This window comes from Poecilia reticulata, chromosome 19 (genome assembly GCF_904066995.2).
Source record: "Poecilia reticulata chromosome 19, P_reticulata-male-v2, whole genome shotgun sequence".
Classification (NCBI taxonomy): domain Eukaryota; kingdom Metazoa; phylum Chordata; class Actinopteri; order Cyprinodontiformes; family Poeciliidae; genus Poecilia; species Poecilia reticulata.
The window spans coordinates 3,077,290-3,096,779 of NC_088848.1; the positions used below are offsets into that span (position 1 = coordinate 3,077,290).

Here is a 19,490-nt window from a genome sequence, read left to right on the forward strand (position 1 = left end):
TTTTTTATTTTACCAGTTTACTTAGGAACATAATAGAAGTTTAAAGCAGGTTCGGATTATAAACCCACAACCTAAACTTTAAAACAACCCAGAGTTTGTTCAATCCATCATGCAAAAAGATTTCAAACTCGTCCTTGAGTTCTGATGTCCTGCATTTTTCAGATTTGTCCCTGAATCAAATGACTGAATTACCTCTCCAGAATGTGGTCAGGTTGACCTGCGAATTATCTAATTATTTGATTCAGGTGTGTTGAAGTAGAGACACAGGTGTGTCTGTCAAGTTAAACACCTTTGCAGTGACGAATCGGTAAAAGTGTCTAATTAGCTTCAACATATAAAAGCCGAAGAAGAAGAAGCTCAGTTGTGTTGTTTGGGGTAAACAAGACGTCAACAAGTAAGTAATTGTTCCAATTACATTGTCGTATAGTTATAAATCTAGTGAACTAACACGTTGTCTGAGAATAATTAGATTTTAGTCCATTTTCTGAGCTAACGAGTGCTAACAGTTGATTTGTTTTTCTCATTGTTAGCCTGTTAGCTTTAGCTGCAGCCTGCAGGTGCCTTCAGGTGTGATTTGGTAAAAGTATCAAAGTGTTGTCCTGGTAGCAGAGCCTGCTGAGGTTACATCCCAGTTAAACTCGTCATCACTCAACCACACAGGGTGAATGTTTTAGGTCGGAGCTTCACGGAACCTTTAAATACTGGCGAGATGGACTGGATCAGTCACTTTGGGTTGGAAGTCAAACTGTTTAAGTTTAGACAAGCTAAGAGTTGATTAGCATCTGAAGTCCTAATTCAGTCCAACTTTAACTCTACGTACCAATAAGGTCTCTTTATGTTTCTCTTAGAAATGCAGACTGCCGTGAAACAAAACTACCATGCAGAGGCTGAAGGCGACGTCAACAAGCTCATCAATCTGAAGCTCAACGCTTCCTACACCTACCTGGCCCTGGTACGTCCAGCTAAACTCTGTCATGCTGCAATCTGCTGACTGGTTTCTTTTTTGATCAAATGTTTTTATTTTAGTTTTACATCCACAACATGTATAGTTACATTAGATGGGATACAACATAGAAATAGAAAAGGCAGAGTCACCCTGTGACCCCCTACCCTGCTCCCAAGGATCTCAAAATTATAACAAATATGGAAGTGGAGAGTTGCAAAGATTAAATCATCACTTGGTTACATATTGAAAAGATTACATATAATTATGTTGCACTCTCTTTGATCAAAGAATAAGCTGCGTCCCAAGCTCTAATCGTTTTTTTGACTGGCTGAGTGCATCCTGGCCACTGACCTCTCCATCATAACGATATCTAGGAAGGAGATGGTCCATTGTTGCCAAGGCAGTAAGTGTGGTGGTTGCCAACATCTTCTTAGCTGCCGTCAGGCCCAGCCATAGCGTGCGCTTTTGTTGAGAGGAAAGTTCTAAAGTGGAATCGTCATTAAGTAGAAACAAAGATGGTGATAATCGAATGTCGGCTTTAAGCAAATCACTAAAGGTAGTGGAAATTTGCCTCCAGAAAGCGGCCACACTGGGACAATCCCAATACATGTGCATAAAAGAACCTGGAGTCTTAAGTGTACACAGGTCACAAATGGGATATGTAGTTTTCATAGCATGACGTTTCCTGGGTGTAGAGTACATCCTATGGATGCATTTAAAATGAATAAGCTGATGGTCTTGGTTTTTGGATACTGACTGGTTTCTGATATCTTTCTGTTTTGTTGTTTTTAGGGGATGTATTTTGACAGGGATGATGTCGCCTTGCCACACTTCTCCAGTTTTTTCCTGGAGCGCTCCAGGAAGGAGCGGGAACAGGCTGAGAAGCTGCTGGAATACCAGAACACCAGAGGAGGCCGGATTCTGCTTCAGACCATCGCTGTGAGTTAAAGACTTAAAATGTCATCAGTCTGGGCAACACAGGCCAGCTGCTGGTTTAAACACTGGACTTTAACCTCAGTCTGGTTTCTAATAGACTTCATATGTTGCCTCTTTGAGATTTTATGTCAGACTCTTACAGTTGTGACAGGTTTATGGTAAAGATATTAAGGTCTGAAACCTCCAGTCAGTAGTTTAGTGGATTAAAATCAAATGTCTTGCTAGATGAGGTCATCCTGACTGCATTGTACAGCAGTCTGCAGTTTTAGTGGTAAAGCTGCAAATTTTCTGACCTTTAGTAAATGGGTGACTTGGGGAAATTTGTACTTTTAAAAGTGACTTTGGGGTTTTAAAAGGAGCTTTTGCAGAAAAAAAAACTTTTTTTTTTTTATTGGTGAAAAGGGAAATTGAGGCCAACTGGGTTAAATGGCTTCATGTGGAGATAAATTTAGGTAAAAACTGTTATTGCATTTATTAGATCCACATTTAGAAATAATGCTTCGGTCTTTTCTTGGTCTCTGGGCAGGGATGATTCAGAAGAAACTGAAATTAAAACTGGTTCATTAATGAAGGTGACAATAACGGCTGCTTTTATGGTTCAAAGGCTAATTTTGTCAACGTTTGACTTAAAAAAAAAAGAAACTATATAGAAATGAGTGGATTTGCAGTTAGAAATATTTTCTCTAAATAAAACCAAGGCAGGAGAATTAAACCCACCTGACTGAGTTTGGAAAGAGAAGTTCTTAAAGTGATTTCAGTGCTGATCAGAATTAAAACTGGACACAACGCTGGTTTAGTCTGTTTGAGCTGCTGATACAAACATTAAATCTGTTCCCTAGAAGCCGAGCAGGGAGGACTGGAGAGGTGGTCTGGATGCGTTGACCTTCTCCCTGGAGCACCAGAAGTCCCTGAACACCTTCGTCCTGGATGTTCACCGCAGAGCCGACGGCAACAAAGACCCACATGTGAGTTTAGCTGATTGTTAAAGAAACAAAATGTTCTCCTGGTTTTTACATTTTCCTCCTCTTCCAGCTGTGTGACTACCTGGAGCAGGAGTTCCTCGTCGACAGCCACGACACCATCAAGAAGCTGGGCGACTACATCGGCATTCTGACCCGTCTCTCCTCCTCCAAACCGCACGGCTCCATGGCTGAATACCTGTTTGACAGACACACCCTCTAAAAAAAAGCATTAAATATCTCCAGCTTCACATTTCCAAAGAGGTCAAAGCTGCATTTGTTTCTGTAAAAAATTCATATTTAACCTTTGACTCCTGTATTTTGGTACAATAGATGACATGTTAACTGGAATAACCAACTTTTCTAAATGAACCAGGAGCTTCAATGTTCTCAAGTTGTAGCAAAAAGCCATAATTCTTGTAATGAGCTGTTGCTGTGAAATGTATAATGTCATGCATTCCATGGTCCTATTTTCACTTTTTTACCAAATGCAAACCATTTCTTAGTCAAATTGTTTAAATATTTCAATATCTGTAAAATTATCTGAAGTGTTTAATAAATCTAAACCTTTGAAGCATTTCCTGTTTGCTCTGTCTTGCAGTCTGAGGTTCAGTCATGTTTGAGGATGGTTTCTGCTTATAGCAGACATGGATTTTTATTTTGGTTCTCTTAGGTTATAATGGTTATTGATCAGTTTTCCCAGAAAAAGAACAAGGGTATTGCATTCCTCTAATCGCTGTCACTTTAGGTCTGTTAAAGGCTGTAGGTCCTGGAATGGGATTTACTCAGTAGTATATGCTTCAAAAACTATTTTTAGGTTTGTAATATTTCAGTTTTGTTATTGAATCTGACTTTTTCCCAGTTTACTTGGTACACAATAGAAGTTTAAAGCGGGTTCGGATTATAAACACACAACCTAAACTTTATCTATTGAACACTAGAGGGCGGTAAAAATGTACCTTCAACCTGTAAAAGCCGAAGAAGACGAGCTGCATTGTTTGGGGTAAACAAGACGTCAAGTAAGTAATTATGTCAGCGCCATTGTAATAGTGACATAATCTGAATTAAAACGCTGTCTATAGATGGTTGGTTTTTAGTCCATTTTCTGAGCTAACGAGTGCTAACAGTTTTGTTTTTGTCATTGTTAGCTTGTGGGATTAGCCTGTTAGCTTTAGCTGCAGCCTGCAGGTGCCTTCAGGTGTGATTTGGTAAAAGTATCAAAGTGTTGTCCTGGTAGCAGAGCCTGCTGAGGTTACATCCCAGTTGAACCCGTCATCACTCAACCACACAGGGTGAATGTTTTAGGTCGGAGCTTCACGGAGCCTTTAAATACTGGCGAGATGGACTGGATCAGTCACTTTGGGTTGGAAGTCAAACTGTTTAAGTTTAGACAAGCTAAGAGTTGATTAGCATCTGAAGTCCTAATTCAGTCCAACTTTAACTCTATGCACCATTAAGGCCTCTTTATGTTTCTCTTAGAAATGCAGACTGCCGTGAAACAAAACTACCATGCAGAGGCTGAAGGCGACGTCAACAAGCTCATCAATCTGAAGCTCAACGCTTCCTACACCTACCAGGCCCTGGTACGTCCAGCTAAACTCGGTCATGCTGCAATCTGCTGACTGGTTTCTGATATTTATCTTTGTTTTTCAGGGGATGTATTTTGACAGGGATGATGTCGCCTTGCCACACTTCTCCAGTTTTTTCCTGGAGCGCTCCAGGAAGGAGCAGGAACAGGCTGAGAAGCTGCTGGAATACCAGAACACCAGAGGAGGCCGGATTCTGCTTCAGACCATCGCTGTGAGTTAAAGACTGAAAATGTCATCAGTCTGGGCAACACAGGCCAGCTGCTGGTTTAAACACTGGACTTTACCTCAGTCTGGTTTCTAATAGACTTCATATGTTGCCTATTTGAGATTTTATGTCAGACTCTTACAGTTGTGACAGGTTTATGGTAAAGATTTTTAAGTCTGAAACCTCCAGTCGGTAGTTTAGTGGATTAAAATCAAATATCTCTTTTGCTAGATGAGGTCATCCTGACTGCACTGCATGTTTAGTGGTAAAGCTGCAAATTTTCTGACCTTTAGTAAACGGGTGACGTGGGGAAATTTGTCCTTTTTAAGCATTAGTTTGGGGTTTTAGAATCTTTTTTTAAAAAATTAAAAAAAAAAAGATCAATTGTGGCCAACTGAGTTAAAAAATGGCTTTATGTGAAGATTAAAATTTAGGGAAAAACTTTTATTGCATTGATTAGATCGACATTTAGAAACATTGCTTCTGTCTTTTCTTGGTCTCTGGGCAGGGATGATACAGAAGAAACTGAAATTAAAACTGGTTCATTAATAAAGGTGACAATAATGGCTGCTTTTATGGTTTAAAGGCTAATTTTAGTACGACTAAATTTGTCAACGTTTGACTTTTAAAAAAGAAACTATCTATAAATGAGTGGATTTGCAGTTAGAAATATTTTCTCTAAATAAAACCAAGGCAGGAGAATTAAACCCACCTGACTGAGTTTGGAAAGAGAAGCTCTTAAAGTGATTTCAATGCTGATCAGAATTAAAACTGGACACGACGCTGGTTTAGTCTGTTTGAGCTGCTGATGGAAACATTAAATCTGTTCCCTAGAAGCCGAGCAGGGAGGACTGGAGAGGTGGTCTGGATGCGTTGACCTTCTCCCTGGAGCACCAGAAGTCCCTGAACACCTTCGTCCTGGATGTTCACCGCAGAGCCGACGGCAACAAAGACCCACATGTGAGTTTAGCTGATTGTTAAAGAAATAAAATGTTCTCCAGGTTTTTACATTTTCCTCCTCTTCCAGCTGTGTGACTACCTGGAGCAGGAGTTCCTCGTCGACAGCCACGACACCATCAAGAAGCTGGGCGACTACATCGGCAGCCTGACCCGCCTCACCACCTCCGAACCGCACGGCTCCATGGCTGAATACCTGTTCGACAGACACACCCTCTAAAAAAAGCATTAAGCATCTCCAGCTGTTCACATTTCCAAAGAGGTCAAAGCTGCATTTGTTTCCGTTAAAAAAAAACTAAAACAAAAAAAAACTATTTGCACATTTAACCCTTGACTCCTTTATTCCTGTACTATAGGTCAAATGTTAACTGGAATAACCTCCAACTTTTCTAAATGAACCAGGAGCTTCAATGTTCTCAAGTTGTAGCAAAAAGCCATAATTCTTGCAATGAGCTGTTGCTGTGAAATGAATCTGTTTGGTCTGTCATGCATTCCATGGTCCTATTTTCACTTTTTTACCAAATCCAAACCATTTCTGAATCAAACTGTTGAAGTATTTTAATATCTGGAAATTACCTGAAATGTTTAATAAATCTAAATCTGCCAAACCTTTTAAACATTTCCTGTTTGCTCTGTCATGCAGTTTGCGGTTCGGTCATGTCTGAGGACGGTTTCTGCTTATTCACCGTCTGACTGGGATCATTTATGGCTCAAATCACTGACCTGTTACTGACATGGATTTGAATAAATGCAGGTCTGAGGTTTTGAGAAGAAAACTATTAAAACTGGAATAAATGTTCACACCTTTAAATACTTTATTGAAGCAAGTTTAGCTTCATTACTGCCACTTACAGTGACTGTCATGTCCAGATTTACTCAATGTTTACAGGTGAGAAATGCCATTTGATAAACTGGAAAATGATCCTTTGGGCAGCTGTGATTCATAACCAGGACAAAAACAGGCAGCAATGGTTCGCAAATTCTGGTTTTTCAAAGAAATTCAGTATAAAATGCTTTCAAGTTAACCGTTTTCCCCCAATATAACTTAAACAGATGCATGTTTTAGTGTTTAATGCATTAAAATGTTTAAAGGATCCAGAACTTTTACTCAAGCAGAGAAACTTAACAGCTTGGAGTGATTAAACATGTAACTACACTGCTAAAAAAAAATAAAGGGAACACTTAAACAACACAATATAACTCCAAGTAAATCAAACGTCTGTGAAATCAAACTGTCCACCTAGGAAGCAACACTGATTGACAATCAATTTCACCTGCTGTTGTGCAAATGGAATAGACAACAGATGGAAATTATTATATTTCATTCATTCAGATCTAGGATGTGTTATTTGAGTGTTCCCTTTATTTTTTTGAGCAGTATAGTTACTAACAGCCCTTTATCGGCTGTAACATGAAACGGGTGGAAATAATTTTGTGTTGCACTTTTCTAGAAACTCAGACACTTTTACAGGAATCAAGTAAAATTACAAACAGAAGACTTAAGTACATCAAACAAAATTAATATAAAGTACTGATCATTAAAAAAAATGGAACCAAACCAGAAACTTTGGGCCATAATGACAAAAAACATGTTTGGTCAAATAAACACAGACGTCATAAATGTATTTTTAATGTTCAGTGGTGTGTATTTAAATGCTTTCTTATTCTATTTCCTTTTTGTTTGTGTTTAAACTGATTCCTGTAAAGTGTCAGAGTTTCTCTACACAAACAAAATGTTTCATTTGATTTTTTTAAGGCTTCCTGCTGAAAAAGATGAAGTGAGGGAGCAGCAGGAGAATGGCCACTCTCACTCAGACGTTTGTAGATTAACAGCTATGCTGAGAGGATTAGTGACACAGTCTGATTATCATCACACACTGCTGACATGAACGCAACAATAACTTCTCTACCTGAATAAAACAAATCCCCAAATTGATTCTGTTTGTCCGGTTTAAATCGGAGCAGAAGCAGGAAAACGTCGACACGCTGCTGGTTTCTGCTCAGCAGAAAAGCAACAGATGTGTGGTCAGCAGCGTTGATATCAGAGGAGGGCTGGGGGATTAAACGATAACGCTGCTCTGGTGATTTGTCAGAGCTTTGATGGGAACGTTTTCAGGAAGCCTGCCAGCCTGCAGCTCCGATCACCGTCCCAACAAAACATTTCAATCTGAAGTTGTTTTACACCAGCAGGACATAAAGACAAACCATCAACAGGTAGGAAGATGGCTGAATGAAGTTTCTTCATATTTTACTCACAGAGTCCAGAGAGGGGAAAAGATTTTTTAAAAGAGAAAATTTCACATAAATCCAAGAATATCCAATACTGGAACAAAATGATCAACTGTTTTATTGTCTGGAGATGCAAATGTGTTTTGTTTTTGTTTGTTTATTGATTATTTGCAGAAAAAATAAAGTCAGAATGGTCCTGGTGAATGAAAAAATATTACAGGTTCCCGATTTATCAGATCAATTTTTACAGTATATTTATTGATTATTATTCTGTGAATCATTCAGCTACAATCCTTTACTAGACTCATCCATCCATCCATCCATCCATCCATCCATCCATCCATCCATCCATCCATTGTATGCACTCTTGTATTTATATATAATATATATATATAATATATATATATATATATATATATATATATATATATATATATATATATATATATATATATATATATATATTATATTTACATATATATATATATATGTAAAATGTCAATGTATTTACAAGTCAGTTTAATTCTTTATGTATTTATTTAATTTACTTATTTTTTATCTTTTTTATTATTTGTTACATTGTACTATGAGTCCTTGCTCTACAGTTATTATTATCATCATAAATGATGAAAATCACATGAAAATATTTTGTTTTCTTCTGCATTACGTTGAATAAACTGCAGTATTCTAACCAGGTTCTGGTTAAACTAAAAATAGTTCAATGTACTCAGCAAAATCTCGTGTTTTTTATGATTCTACGATAGTTTTGGTCACCTTACAGGCCTTTAAAATGATTTAATAATCAATAAGTTGAATAAATGTTAGGAATATCAAGAGATGGGACCAACTTCTGTTTGTTGCAGCTTTGAGAATCTGAGATTTTGGATTAATATTTCCGTGGCAGAGTTTAATCCAGCCGGCAGAGAGCATGACGGCAGGAAAAACGAGGCTGGGATGGGAGCGGGAGTGAAGGCGAGTAACAGAGGGATTAAGGTCAGCCATGTTGAGCATCTGGCTTAAGCGATGTCCCATGCTCAACACACGATCAGAGGGATTACACAGCGGACACGCAGAAACGTGTCGCGGCTCGCTGAACGGGCCAACTACGCAGACACTGACCTGCTCTGCCGTTCCCACAGCTGGCATGAGGCTGGGCAGCGGCGGGCTCCGGCTCCGGAGGGCCGCGGAGCCGTCCGAACACGAATCTGAGGAATCGACGGAACCGGCCCATCACGAGCACAGCCACCCGGAACACCACCACGAACACACGCATCCAGAACATCACCCCGCACACGAGTACGACCACATGAAGGAGAAGTTCATGAACGAGCTGAGTCACCTGCCAAGTAAGGCGCCGGCAGAACCGGGATGAAATAAACCGAACTGGATGATTGTTTCACAAACAATTGATCACTTCTGATACCGATATCTGAGGTTTAGCATCAGCTGATACCGATCCGATACAAAAAAAACCCAGCTGAAATGAAAACATTTCAATGTTTCTTTTTTTTTAAGCATGATATATTGAATAACAAATGTATCTGATAACTTCATACCACACTTGAATACACCCATTGCTGTAAGAATGTCAAATCTTTAATTCATTCAGTCAGTGCTATTAGGAAGTAGAACAGCCAATTTAAAATAAATAATAAAGAAACTGACAAAAACAATAAGCTGACTACGTTGGTCAAACATGTAAAAACAAACCTTTCAACTATGGATGCACCAATCCACTTTTTATCACTTCTGATACCGATATCTGAGGTTTAGTATCAGCTGATACCGATCCGATACAAAAAAAACAGCCACCAATCCACTTTTCATCACTTCTGATACCGATATCTGAGGTTTACCGATCCGATACAAAAAAAACAGCCACCAATCCACTTTTCATCACTTCTGATACCGATATCTGAGGTTTACCGATCTGATACAAAAAAACAGCCACCAATCCACTTTTCATCACTTCTGATACCGATATCTGAGGTTTACCGATGCGATACAAAAAAACAGCCACCAATCCACTTTTCATCACTTCTGATACCGATACTGAATCTCTGATGTCTGAGATTCAGTATCGGCCGATAAAACAATAAAACGGTGCTGAATTGACTTAAAACATTTCTTTTTTAAAACACAGTCATAAATGTACTGAATTACACATCTGCACCAGTGGAGCACACCTACATACACCAACAGCTTCACAAGTTTAGTTAAACATGTAAAAACAACCTTGATTTGTTCAGTCAGTGCAATTAGGACAGCCAATATAAAATATGTAATAAAGAAACTGAAACACCTAAAAGAAAAAACTGTGACCAACCTTCTTTCAAATGGTTCAGAAAGTGCAATTAAGATTTCTAAATATGATGTAAAATACATTTTAAAAAGCATAGAATTAGACTGAATAGATCTGCCACATTTTGTATGTTTTCAGAATCCAAAATCTAAAGCTGATTTTGATTTTGACCAAATGAAAAATATAAAGTTCAGAGCGTACAGACATAAAATATTATAAATAAACTTTAGAGGAAATAAAATGAATAATTTTTCATAGCATTTTCCACAAATATCAACATCCCATAGAAGAAATGTAAGACATCGCACCAATCTTTATTTTAAAATCTAAAAACATAACAAATGTTCTTTAGTAGATATTTATCAAAAATTATAAGCAGTTGTGTAATATTTCCAACAGAATTTCACTTTTATTTACCATTTTGTGTTGGTTTATCTGACAAAATCCCATTGAAATGCATCAAATTTCTATTTTTAGCTGAACATAATGTTAAATAACATCAAATCTTTGAGATGTTTGTGTTCAGGAATCAGTTCTATTACAGCAAAATGATCCAGTGAAGCTAAAGATTACAGTGGGAAAGGAATGACTTATACTTAAGATGTTTTTACACGTCTGCTCCCAGCTGCAGGAGTGTTATTATCTGACTGTGGGAATAAAGTGTTTACTCACCAAACACACACTCAGCAAACTGTCTGCAGATAATTACCTGCTCCGAAAATCCCTGAGGATGAGACAGAAGCAAATAAAATCATCGGTGGAATAATGCGGTTAATTTAAAGGAGTTTAAGTGATTAGAAACCTCATGGGATGAGCTAATTCGCTGCTCTTCTGCAGTTCCTGTGTGGGCAGTGGCGGCCATCGTTGTTCTGGTCCTGGTTCTGGTGGCCTGCTTCATCTTCTGCGTTTTCAAAAAATGTTTTGGGAAAAAGAAAAAGCCGAAGAAAGAGAGGGGGGGGAAGGCCGGAGGTCGGCGCAGGAAGGAGAAGGAAGGAGACGGGGAGTCCGGAGAAAAGGTGGGTGGCTTTTCGCTCACCCCAGTTTCACGTCGTCTCATGATGGATCATGGAGAGACGCTTCCTGTTGCAGGAGGGCGACGTGAAAAAGGACGGAGAGGAAGAAGAGAAAGAACAGGAGAAGTTGGGCAAACTGGAGTTCTCCTTGGACTACAACTTCACAGACTCTCAGGTAGCTCCAGAAACAGATTGAAGATTAAAATTAGTTCCAATCGATAAACTAATGATGAATCAGGGCTTCTTTTAGTGTTGTAGTGTGATCGCCATCCACAAGAGGGCGTCACTGGTCAGCTGAAAGTGGAGCCAGCTGAAAGGGAAACAAAGATGGCAGATGTAGCATCCCAACGACGTCGTATTTGGGTCGTTCTAGATAGAAAAAAAAGGAGGATTAAATTTCTGCCAAAAAAACAAGAAACTCTGAGATCAATCTCACGAATTTCCCAGACAAAACATGGAGATTTCTGAGCTCCAAAAGTCAAAAATACGCAAGAAAAAAATCTGAAATTTCCAAAATGTTCGAGAGAACATTAAGAAATTTGGAAGTTTGAAAAGTAAAAAAATTGATGGAGAAAACACAGATTTTTTTTAGAATAATCTAAAATTTCCGGAAATTTCCGACTTTAAAAAGTCAAAAAATTTTCAGCTCAAAGTTTTTCTTTTTTTTTTTTCTGGACAATTTCTGAGATCAATCTCAAAATTTCTGAGTTTTTACTTGCAAATGTACTCCTCCTTTATTTCTACCTACAACAGTCCTGATACAATGTGCGTTTTAAAAATTAGCATATAAGTTTAAAAATGGCCCTTTCTGATACGGAAAGATGGTTAACACCGTTGACATAAGAGAAAACTCAGGTTTGTTGTTTTTCCTTCTCCTGAAGCTCATAGTGGGAATCCTTCAGGCTCAGGACCTCGCTGCCATGGACATGGGAGGAACCTCGGACCCCTACGTTAAAGTTTTCCTGCTGCCTGACAAGAAGAAGAAATATGAGACCAAAGTCCAACGTAAAAACCTGAGTCCTGTTTTCAACGAGACTTTTATTTTTAAGGTACTTCAACACAAACAGTTTAGTTTTTGTTGACATTTGTGTGTAAAAAAACAAACGCAAATCTCCATTCCCATATTTAACATCCAATGTCATTTCTTTTTAGATTCCCTATGCAGAGTTGGGCGGAAAGACTTTGATTCTGCAGGTTTTTGACTTTGATCGTTTTTCCAAGCACGACGTGATCGGAGAAATAAAGATTCCCATGAATAGCGTTGATCTGGGCCAGCCAATGCAGCAATGGAGGGACTTGGAGAGTGGAGAGAAGGAAGAGGTAAAGTTTAGAGTTTTTATTCAGACAGTATAAAACAGGGTTATCTTAATGAGTGGGTTTGGTCGCGCTCCTTTAGTTTCTGCACTAAAACAGGTTTTATGTGGTTTAAAATAACTTTAAACAGCCAAAACTGTCATTTCTAAATGAAAAGAATAGCAGAATTTATCAAGGTGCACAGCAACAGGTGGGGGCAGGGAGTGCTATTCTGTACAGTCTGAAGAATCCATACAAACTTGCTTAGACCTACGACAGACTCTGCAATTATTAACATTTCAGAAACTTCACAAATATGCTGCTTATCTTAAAAGCCACTTTCCAAAATTTTGACCAACTTTTCTGTCATCAGGAAAAATTGGGAGACATTTGCATTTCTTTGCGCTACGTACCGACGGCTGGAAAACTGACGGTGAACATCATGGAGGCAAAAAATCTGAAGAAAATGGATGTCGGGGGTTTATCAGGTAGCCAGACCTCTCTGGGACTTCGGTCCATATTCTGTCTCGTACTGAAGGAAGATTCTGAATACCTTTTGTTGTCTTAAAAAGACCCATATGTGAAGATCGTTCTGCAACAAAACGGGAAGCGGATAAAGAAGAAGAAGACGACAGTGAAGAAGAACACGCTCAATCCGTACTTTAACGAAAGCTTCAGCTTCGAAGTCCCATTTGAACAGATACAGGTGAGCTTCAAATGATGTTAGGACTGCAACTTGCAGATTTAACCTCCTAAAACATTAAAAAATTTACAAATAAATCAATCAATAAATATTTAACAGTCAATAACAGCGTTCCTTTTGATGTATGTTTACATCAAAAGGATGTCTGTCTGGCATAAACTTTCTGCCAGACAGAAAGTTTTTCATCTTAAATGCAAAATGTAAATATTATTTGTACCCTTTTGGCTTAAGTACTAGTTCCACTAGCAGATTATTTTCACTTATAATAAGACATAATCTACCAACGGAACTAGAACTAGGATTTTCATTTTGGCCAAAATTAATTGGCTAATTATTTTAAGCCAATAAATAAAGAATTATTGACTTAAAACAGGCCTTGATGAAAAGCTACTTGTAGGTTAGTTTTGTCTTATTTCAAGTGTAGTAAGATATTTGCACTAGAAACCAAACCAAAATTACTTGGAAAATTGTTTTTTTGCAGTGTTCAGTCCTATAATGTGTATTTATTTGCTATGTCACTCATCTTAAAGTGTAATTAAGTGATTTCATAATTTTGCTGGGTTTTTTTCTCCAGAAAGTGCAGGTTGTCATCACCGTGTACGACTATGACAAGCTGGGCAGCAATGACCCCATCGGGAAGACCTTCATGGGCTACGGGGCGACTGGTGTGGGCCTGCGCCACTGGTCCGACATGCTGGCGAATCCTCGGCGCCCGGTAGCGCAGTGGCACACCCTGCTGCCTGAGGAGGAGGTGGACGCAGCGCTCAAAGCCAAACCTCGCTAACAACCGGACCTTGATCCAAATCTGAAATGTCTTCTCAGTTTGTTTGTTCTGTTTCACGGTCCAGTGAAGAAAGGCGCTGTAGTTTCTGAAGAAAACCCGTTTCCTCAGGGTGCAATTTGATTGGACGTGACTTTTTCCTTTTATGGACGTTACAGAACCCCGTAATCTAGAGATAAGAGTTTATCTGTTTATCTGTCACTAGTCTGTATTTCGATGTGCCTGTGTACAATACAAACAATTTTGTTTTTGCTTTTCTTCTTTCCTTCAAACTTTATAAACCAAATCTAAATTTGAAAAACAATGAAGGTAAATATGCAGGTTCTGTGAAATTCCTTAAATACAAAAGAATAGTTTGTGGACTCTTGTTTTATGTAAAGTCCTGTTGGCGTTTTGGCTTATTATGTTGTGCTTTTGTGTAAAAGACTCCTATAAAATCCAAATAAAAAAATCTTTTGACAGTTGTACAGTTGCTATCTTCACTTTTGGATACATCTGGGTCGGCCCCAACCTTGGGCTCTGCAGTTTATTAAGTGGAAATTTAGTAAGCGTAAACTCTGTGTAAAATAAGTGAAAACCTATTAAAATAAGTATTGAATTGCCATCTTACCAGCAATTTTCCTGGAGTTAAATTAGGGCCATAAAGTTTGTTCTTTAAAAAAAAGTAAATAAATAAACATAATAATTATTATTTGAAACTGAACAAAAAAATGTTGAAACTGAAAGAAAAAAATTGAAATGGAAAAAAAAAATTAATTAAAAAGGATTTGAATTTAAATTTGTATATATTTGACCAGAATAAAACATTAAGCTTTTTGTTTCAATTTTTTCGTTTTTTAAATTTACTTATTTTTTAACAAACTTTGCAAGTTAACAGACACCAATTTAGCTCCATAGATGCCTCACTAAGTTGCAGACCGTTACCTAGCAACCAAACTCAAACATTTCCCCGGATGTTCCAGATCTGTTACTGAGGTGAGGCCTTACCAGAAATACTTTATAATCCTTTAACAGACGTAAGACTCTAACGATATTACATTAGTTAGCTTGTTTATTCTACATGCCGTTAGCATGATACGTCTCGGCTGTCGCTACCTTGTTTCAGCGTCGACGTGAAACCCAGCTGAAGGTTGATGGTTCCCATGTTTCTGTTAGGATGAGTGCAGGTCGGGTGTCTGAAGGAGCGGGCTGGGTCTCCTGGTGGGGCTTCAGTCCAGCCCGGAATCTGCTCAGTTTGGGTGAGAAGCTGCGCCAGGATGTTTACATTTTTACTTCATAAACGAAAAGAATTATGGGTATTCATAACGGGATTATTCTACTGGGCGCTGCGTAGTGCAGTGGTTCCCAACGTGGGGTTCTACACCTCAAAAAGGGTCCCAAATCAACAAGCGTAGGCTCTTTAATGCGCTTCAGAAATAAAAAGTAATAATAACAATAACAGAAAAAATATTTGTTAATGCTGTAGATATTACAAAAATAAAAAATTACAAATAGAGTAAGACAATATATTAGTAATAGATGTTGATTGTTATTGTGACAAACACAAGTTTCTTTGACTGTTTTATATTAATATTTGAAAACAACAACCTTTAATTTGGCGTTGAAATATGGGCCTGCTTTCCATTAGGCCCATATTTTGAATTATAAATTTGATTTAATTGATCTAATCTAATATTCTATTTATAAACAATAGTGCTACCACTATTGTACCCCCTAAAATGACATATATGTGTTAAATGAATACCTTGTAATGGGTCAGCTCGTGTTCTGGCTGTCTATCCAGGCCCTGTGAAATCTGATGGAGAGATGAATGTGCTGCTGGTTGGCAGCGGGGATCCCAGACATATTTTGAAGACTATTGTGGATTCTCCAGTCGAGCAAAACCTTCACGTGAGCCATTCAATGCAAAAACACAAAATCTTACCAAGTATTTTTGGTCTAGTTCAAAGATCTTAGTGCATTTAAAATAAGACAAAATGAAGTTACAAGTGACATTTCAGCAAGAAGAATTAGTTGGTTTTAAGTCAATAACTACTTAATTCCTTATAACAAAATGTTTAAGTGAAGTAATATACCAGTGGAAATATTACTTAATTACTTATAAATGAGTTCATATTTCTTGCTGAAAAGTTACTTACAAGTTAGTTTTGTCTCATTTCAAGTGAACTACAACATTTCCTCTAGAAAGTAGACGAAAATACTTGGTAAGATTTTGTGTTTTTGCAGTTTATTCCCTTAAACTCCTACATTAAACACAGATATCTGCACAGATCCGTGCAGCAGGAGTCACACATGTTCTCTGTTCTGCAGATGTGGGTGATTGAAAGCAGCATGGACGTTGTGGCTCGGCAGCTGCTGCTCCTCTACGTCACCCTGATGTCACAGGAAAAGATGGGAATTAACGGTGAGAGCTGCTATGATGACGAGTTCATCATTTGATTAAAGCCACGGCGCTCTAAAATGTTTTGTTTTCAGAGAAGACTGAAGTTTTCTTGGAGCTTTTTGGAAACACGGAAATCCGCAGTCAGACAGAAGAGACGCTGCGGCGAGCCGCATCACAACTCATTCTCTCTGTCACTGAAACAATGGAGGACCCCAGGAACGCCTGCCTGGACACAACACTCCTGAAGGTGAACTGTGCATCTATTGATCTCTTATTTCCAGTTAAACTGCTAAAACTGAATGTTTTTCCAGTTCAAGGAGCGGGATGAGCTAGCCAGGATATTCAAGCTGTGGATCCAGCAAACGTCTCCTGTCATCATGTCCAAAGCCTGGGATTATCGGGTCAGGCAGCATCTCGGTACCCGCTACGACTCCAAGAAGGGATGTTTCGACTGGGACCTCACCATGAAGCTGCATGAGAAAGGGGTGATGGAGAATTTTTACACTTTATTTTTTATGTTGCCAAAGGAAAAATAAAGCAGAACTGGTTACTTTTCTGTATTTTAATGTTGAGATTGCCTACATTACTGCAAAAACACAATATCCTATCAAGTATATTTCTTGTGCAAACATCTTATTACACTTTAAATAAGACTTAATTAACTTACAAGTAACTTTTCAGCAAAAAATGAGCTTGTTTTAAGTCAATAATTCCTTAATATTGATAAAAGTAGCACTAGTTCCACTACCAGATCGTTTTTACAAATAACAAAACATTTCCCATGTTATAAGTGAAACAATCTGTCAATGTAACTAGTATTTTTTCATCAAAATTAAGGAATTATTGAGTAAAACAAGCTTCTGTGTCTTGCTGTAAAGGAACCAGACTAGAAATACTTGATAATATTTTGAGTTTTTCAGTGATGAACTCTTCCTGGTTTTTCTCTAAGCAGTGTGGAGTCATCAGCAAACAGCAGTATGTGCAATGGAGAGGAAAGGGTTTGGCGTTCGAAATGAGGGAAGGTATCTACCAAACAACCAACCCCACTTTACTCTCCACAAGAGTTTTTAATAAGGTTGGTGCATATTTGTTTTTGGTGAACTAAAGAGCTCTGAAGTTAAATAAACAATCTAAATTTTAGTTTGTTTTTGTCTCAGTAGGAAGGAGACAAAGTTGGCATTCAAGGCTACTGGGGAGACATCGTTTCCAGCCCTTATCTTTCTTTTGGTATTGAAAGTGACGACAAGAAGCTGCTGAAAATGCAGAATGGGCAACACCTCAGTGTAAAATATGGCTACAAATATTGTCTGTCACAGTTTGTCACTTTGCAACCATAAGCTTTCGTTTCTTTTATTGGAATAAGTAGTAAATGCATATTTGAAAGCAAACTCACTATAATTGCAGTGAAATGTGGTTTCACATTTTAAAATTTAATTAATAAAAGTTTGCAAATCATTTATAATTTTCTTTCAGTTTATATTAAAGGTGCTCACATTCTGAAGAAGACTACAGTCTTTTTTTATTTATCATCTTTTCCTCTTCTCGCCTCCACAGACGGCCCAGGATATCTCCTTTGCAAACCTGCAGGAGTTGTTCCGGTCCCTGTCCAGCAGGCGGCGCCGTCTCACTGCTTCTCATTCAGACATGGAGGCTGAGGAAGCGCCCACACTGAGTCAGCAAAAATCACTTAAAGGTAAAACGTCAAATTATATCTGAAGAAACAGAGATATCTGAAACTGAACATGTCAGAATGTAGGTAGAAGAATTTTATAATCTTATATTGTCATCTTCTTTATTGCATTTGTTTTATTAATGTAAACCGACTCAATACATTTTCTTTCACTCCTCTTCAGATTTAATGCACCTCAGCGGCGTCTCCATCACATTTCTGCCTTTAGATTCTCTTCAAAAGCTGCCACAGAAGCAGAAATACCGCCACTGCTTCAACTCTGTTTACTTCTCTGCCAGGTAAGCATCAGTAAACAACAACTGAAGATTTATTGTGTGTCATCCTGAACTACGGATGTGGCTGCTGAGCAGGTTTCTGTCTCTCTGTTTGTAAAGCTGCGTCCACCAGTTGGACCCCATGATGGGACAGATTGCTGCACCAGACGCTGTGCTTGTCGTGGAGCTGGCCAAGTGAGGGTTTTTATAGTAACATGGCTTGTTACCATGGCAACTGCACTGTCACCAAGAGTACAGTGGCGGCTCTGTACTCGTGGTGCTTCATTTTGCTTATTAACTAACACTATGTGTGGTTGCAGTGTTTGTATTTAAGTTGCGTTTGTGTGTGTGTGTGTGTGTGTGTGCGTGTGTGTGTGTGTGTGCGTGTGAACTCGGTTTTTATATCATTGTCGGGACCTATTTGTGTCTACAATGCAGGGTTGTGGGGACCACTGCTCCTTGTGGGGACATTTACTTTGGAAATGCTGTTTTTGGGTTAGGGGTTAGTTTTAGGGCTAAGGTGGGAATTGACTTTTGATTTGAGTAGGGTTTAAGTGTGTTAGGGTTAGGGTTAGAGTGAGGGTTAGGCTGCAGAAAATTAATGGACGTCAATGTGAAGTCCTCACAAGACATAAAAACACGACTGTGTGTGTGTGTGTCTGTGTATGTGCTTTTTAGGTACATTTTGGACCTAAACAAGGAGCAGGAAGCGGGCTTTGCAGAGACGGTGACGAATTTGGCGCTAAAGGCAGGATTTGAACCCTGGTGTGAGGGCGCCAATGATGGCGCCAGTGATGGCGTCCTCACCGTTTTTGTTCAGCAGAAGAAGTGAAGACGGTTTTTCTTCAGCACAGATCTGCAAGTTGCTTCTGCTGCAACAACATAAAGTTTTCCTCATGTTTTATTAAGTGAGCTTTTTGAGAGAAGAAGTAGGATTATATAAGATTTTTCTTACTTCTACTTCTTTTTCTCAAAACTTTTGTTCATATTAACTTGTGACATGCTAATGTTATTTTATAAATGAAAAACAAATACATTTTCCAGATAATTTCCATTGTTATGTTAATTCCAATTCCTTCCAAAATGGCAGAATAAGTTCATATTTGGAAAGTATTTGATTGTCCAGCCTCAATGGATTTTAAACTATCCAGAACTTTTTCAAACTGTTTGTTTATTGTTGTTAATTTATTTGCAGAAATTTTCAGTAGTGAATTCAGTTTCTATGAACAACAAAAACAACAACAAGTAAA

The 19,490-nt window shown here is 38.3% G+C and overlaps 4 protein-coding genes and 1 long non-coding RNA gene across 8 annotated transcripts; 4 read left to right on the top strand and 1 right to left on the bottom strand.

Moving 5' to 3' along the window:
• Positions 1 to 246: 246 nt before the first annotated feature.
• LOC145549039 (ferritin, lower subunit-like) lies at positions 247 to 3,418 on the top strand. The gene is made up of 5 exons (XM_081600157.1): positions 247 to 394; positions 849 to 952; positions 1,739 to 1,885; positions 2,722 to 2,847; positions 2,915 to 3,418. The coding sequence occupies exons 2-5, from the start codon at positions 851 to 853 to the stop codon at positions 3,062 to 3,064; spliced, it is 525 nt and encodes a 174-aa protein (XP_081456283.1). The 5' UTR covers positions 247 to 394; positions 849 to 850; the 3' UTR covers positions 3,065 to 3,418.
• Positions 3,419 to 3,755: 337 nt separating this feature from the next.
• Positions 3,756 to 6,209, top strand: LOC145549040 (ferritin, lower subunit-like). Of its 2 annotated transcripts, none has more exons than XM_081600159.1 (5): positions 3,756 to 3,860; positions 4,321 to 4,424; positions 4,495 to 4,641; positions 5,470 to 5,595; positions 5,663 to 6,209. In XM_081600159.1, exons 2-5 carry the CDS (start codon positions 4,323 to 4,325, stop codon positions 5,810 to 5,812), a joined length of 525 nt encoding a protein of 174 aa, XP_081456285.1. In that variant the 5' UTR covers positions 3,756 to 3,860; positions 4,321 to 4,322; the 3' UTR covers positions 5,813 to 6,209. The 2 variants fall into 2 exon arrangements, with proteins under 2 accessions (XP_081456285.1, XP_081456286.1); XM_081600160.1 differs by having other exon boundaries at positions 3,826 to 3,844.
• Positions 6,210 to 7,720: 1,511 nt separating this feature from the next.
• syt5b (synaptotagmin Vb) lies at positions 7,721 to 14,165 on the top strand. Its single transcript, XM_008436589.3, has 9 exons — positions 7,721 to 7,806; positions 8,961 to 9,167; positions 10,961 to 11,139; positions 11,213 to 11,311; positions 12,018 to 12,185; positions 12,289 to 12,456; positions 12,803 to 12,917; positions 13,002 to 13,135; positions 13,707 to 14,165. The coding sequence occupies exons 2-9, from the start codon at positions 8,966 to 8,968 to the stop codon at positions 13,914 to 13,916; spliced, it is 1,275 nt and encodes a 424-aa protein (XP_008434811.1). The 5' UTR covers positions 7,721 to 7,806; positions 8,961 to 8,965; the 3' UTR covers positions 13,917 to 14,165.
• On the bottom strand, positions 9,586 to 15,076 carry LOC145549041 (uncharacterized). Of its 2 annotated transcripts, XR_014084956.1 has the most exons (4): positions 14,978 to 15,076; positions 12,843 to 13,021; positions 10,926 to 11,505; positions 9,586 to 10,847 (listed from the first exon to the last, which is right to left on the bottom strand). It is a non-coding gene; the product is annotated as an uncharacterized LOC145549041 (long non-coding RNA). The 2 variants fall into 2 exon arrangements; XR_014084957.1 differs by lacking the exons at positions 9,586 to 10,847; positions 10,926 to 11,505 and adding an exon at positions 12,282 to 12,431.
• Positions 14,807 to 19,300, top strand: dnaaf3l (dynein axonemal assembly factor 3 like). Of its 2 annotated transcripts, XM_081600161.1 has the most exons (12): positions 14,807 to 14,888; positions 15,069 to 15,151; positions 15,697 to 15,803; positions 16,224 to 16,317; positions 16,389 to 16,543; positions 16,608 to 16,781; positions 17,249 to 17,371; positions 17,457 to 17,579; positions 17,851 to 17,989; positions 18,150 to 18,264; positions 18,361 to 18,435; positions 18,919 to 19,300. In XM_081600161.1, the coding sequence occupies exons 2-12, from the start codon at positions 15,070 to 15,072 to the stop codon at positions 19,070 to 19,072; spliced, it is 1,341 nt and encodes a 446-aa protein (XP_081456287.1). In that variant the 5' UTR covers positions 14,807 to 14,888; position 15,069; the 3' UTR covers positions 19,073 to 19,300. The 2 variants fall into 2 exon arrangements, with proteins under 2 accessions (XP_081456287.1, XP_008434818.2); XM_008436596.3 differs by lacking the exon at positions 14,807 to 14,888 and having other exon boundaries at positions 15,033 to 15,151.
• Positions 19,301 to 19,490: the final 190 nt, after the last annotated feature.